Source organism: Poecilia formosa, unplaced genomic scaffold (genome assembly GCF_000485575.1).
Source record: "Poecilia formosa unplaced genomic scaffold, Poecilia_formosa-5.1.2 Scaffold5, whole genome shotgun sequence".
NCBI classification, from domain to species: Eukaryota; Metazoa; Chordata; class Actinopteri; order Cyprinodontiformes; family Poeciliidae; genus Poecilia; species Poecilia formosa.
In genome coordinates, this window is record NW_006799944.1 from 3853418 (window position 1) to 3856146 (window position 2729).

Genomic DNA, 2729 nt, shown 5'->3' on the forward strand with positions numbered 1-2729 from the left:
TATATATATTTTTGGTCGTGGAGGGGGAACACAGCGCAACACTGTTCAATAAAGGGAAGGAAAGCAGCTCTGCGACGCGTGTTTTCTTTTTTTTTTTCCTGCTGTTTTTTTTTTCACTTGAGCCATTGTTTCTCACGCATGGATATTAAGGAGATAAAGTCGGACGTGCTGCTTTCTCTTCGGTTGTAGTTAATGCTAGCTCTGTAAGGAGGAGAGCATTATTCCTATTCCTCAGGAGCACAAGAGCTAAAAAAAAAAACACGTACAGGGACCACAAGTTTGTCCGCAAGCTGCGAAAGAGGCGAAACTTTGCCAAGTTGCTGCGCATCCGGCCGCAGAAGCCAAACATTTATCGATATTTTTTTCCAAACTTAATTTTTTTCTTCTTCTCTTTTTAACTGTGGATTATCATCACAAGCCTGGTCATGGATCACGGAACCAAGTTCAGAGGATGAAATGGGAGTTGTGAAACATGAACTATTGTAGTTAGTTCACTCCAACCAGTGGCACGTTTTGGACTGTACGCTGAGAAAAGAAAAAAAACAGCTTTTTGTGAGTGAGTGAGTGTGTGTGTGTGTTTTTCTCCTTCCTTCCTTTTCGATCCTTTCCACCCGGGTGCCAAAATGCCGCAGCTGAACGGAGGCGGCGGAGACGATCTGGGGGCCAACGATGAAATGATCTCGTTTAAAGACGAAGGGGAGCAGGAGGAGAAGATCTCCGAAAACGTCTCCGCGGAGAGGGACCTGGATGACGTGAAGTCCTCCTTAGTGAACGAGTCGGAAAACAACAGCAGCTCGTCAGACTCGGAGGTAAAACAAACAAACAAACAAACAAAAATAATAAAAAAAACGTTTGCAAAATTGAAAAGAAAGTGGCTTGCCAGCTGGAAAGGGGGGAGTTTTAATCCATATGCATGCATGTCCTCCCTTTCTGCAGCAGGCAGAGAGGCGCCCCCAAACCAGACCCGACTCAGAAAGTTATGAGAAAACAAGAGATTACTTCGGTGAAGGTAAAAAAAAATAATAAAAATAAAAACATTCGCGATTCCCTGTATTTATTTATTTTTTTAAGTTATGGTGGGGTAAAAAGTGAGAAAACGAGTCGCTTTTGCCTCAGCAAACCCTTAAGTTTTCCCTTCTCCTCTGCAGCACTAAGAAGACAGCAAGATGGTGGCTTTTTTAAGAGCCCTCACTATCCGGGCTACCAGTTTCTTATGTTTCCTGACCTCACCAATCCATACCTATCCAATGGTTCGCTGTCTCCCAGTGCAAGAACGGTAAGTTTCCCCTCGTGGGATATTGTGCTCTCTGTGCTCATGCATTCTCTCAATTCTGTCATTCTCTACAAAAAAGAAAAGAGAGACAGAGAGAGAGAGAGAAAAAAAAGAGGAAAAACAACTTTGGCCGTGCGTGAAAGTTCCTTGTGCACTGCCAGACCGCCATATTCCCTCCAAGTGGCCTCTCAAGGAGCAGTACTAACTACCTCTTTGTTCTTTTAGGGGGTATAAATTTCTCCCTGCCACCCACTCTTTGCACAGCCTTGCATTTGAACTTCTTGTTGTGTATAGAACTCAGATTTATTTATACATTTTTTTATTTGAAAAAACAAAAAAACATCCAAAAAACACTTATTCCTTCCCCCAACGGCCTTGCCTTAATATTTTATTAAGTTTAATAAAATAAACTTAATAATAAAATTATTAAGTTAAGTTTTATTAAGTTTTTATTTTTCCCTACATTTCAGAACAGAGATGGTCTCCTTTCGATTTCTAATTGCAGAAATCGTTGACGAGTCAGGAAAGCCCTCTGTGCAGAAGTAAAGCAGTTGTTCTTGTGCCTGTGTCCTGCAGTGGCAGCAGCATAAAACCTTGCAGTCCGGTGCAAGAAGACTTTCGGTGTCCAGATAGGGCCGACGGTCTCGAGCAGAGTGTTGTTGACGCAGGGTTTTGCTGGGCTGCGTTCACTTGTTGTACGATGGTGTTGCGCTGTTTGTTTGCAGAGGTTTTAAACTGATTATTGCATTGGTTTGTCTGCCGCATTTGTTTTTAGATGTGTTTTTTTTGTTGTTTTTTTTTTAAGTGACTGGACCTGCAGCAAGTTTGGTAGGAATGCTGCCTCCAAATATTTGGGGTTTATTAGACAAATTCTAACTTGGAGCTGTGCAAACTTCCTTGGGATAATCCCTGTGTTCCTCTGAGCTGGTCCGACTACCCCCCCTGGGATGTGTGTGGGGGACACACACACATCCCAATCCCTCCCCATTCCTCCACCAACCTTGTCACATCCCCTTCCCCAAAAAAAAAAAAGAAACGAGTACTTTCGTTAAAGCCTGGCAGGCATCTGACTGAAGAGACGCCCCGCCGTCCCCATCCCCACCCCTCTGTCTCCCTTTTCACTGTTTCAGGCCCACTCACATCGCCTCCCCTCACCTTCCATTCAATTAGAAAGGCGTTAGTTGACCATTGTTATTCTGAGCGGCCTTGATGGCTTCATTGGAGGTCTCCATTGGGGCTCATTAACTAAATGGCTGCCTCTGCTCGGACCATGTGATGCGTAGTTGTCTCTTGTTTTGTTGGTTTTGGAGTTTTAGAGGAATACCAGCAAATAGGTAGGCGTGAGCTACGATTAAGAGCTGAACAATATTTTTTTTTCTCCCCTTCTACTTTGTTCCCACCACTTTTTTTTTTTTTTTTTTTTTCATGAAATCCCAAGTGACAAAATATGCCAAGG

At 43.2% G+C, this 2729-nt stretch overlaps 1 protein-coding gene across 3 annotated transcripts in view; it reads left to right on the top strand.

Moving 5' to 3' along the window:
* Window positions 1-15: 15 nt before the first annotated feature.
* tcf7l1b (transcription factor 7 like 1b) overlaps window positions 16-2729 on the top strand; it is a 45000-nt gene continuing 42286 nt past the window's right edge. For 2 of the 3 annotated variants that reach the window (XM_007564044.2, XM_016677718.1), the window contains exons 1-3: window positions 19-809; window positions 937-1009; window positions 1149-1276. In XM_007564044.2, the coding sequence (XP_007564106.1) occupies window positions 624-809; window positions 937-1009; window positions 1149-1276 (387 nt within the window). In that variant the 5' untranslated portion in view covers window positions 19-623. Of the gene's footprint in view, window positions 810-936; window positions 1010-1148; window positions 1277-2729 lie in introns of all 3 variants that reach the window. The other variant, XM_007564036.2, reaches the window with a different exon arrangement.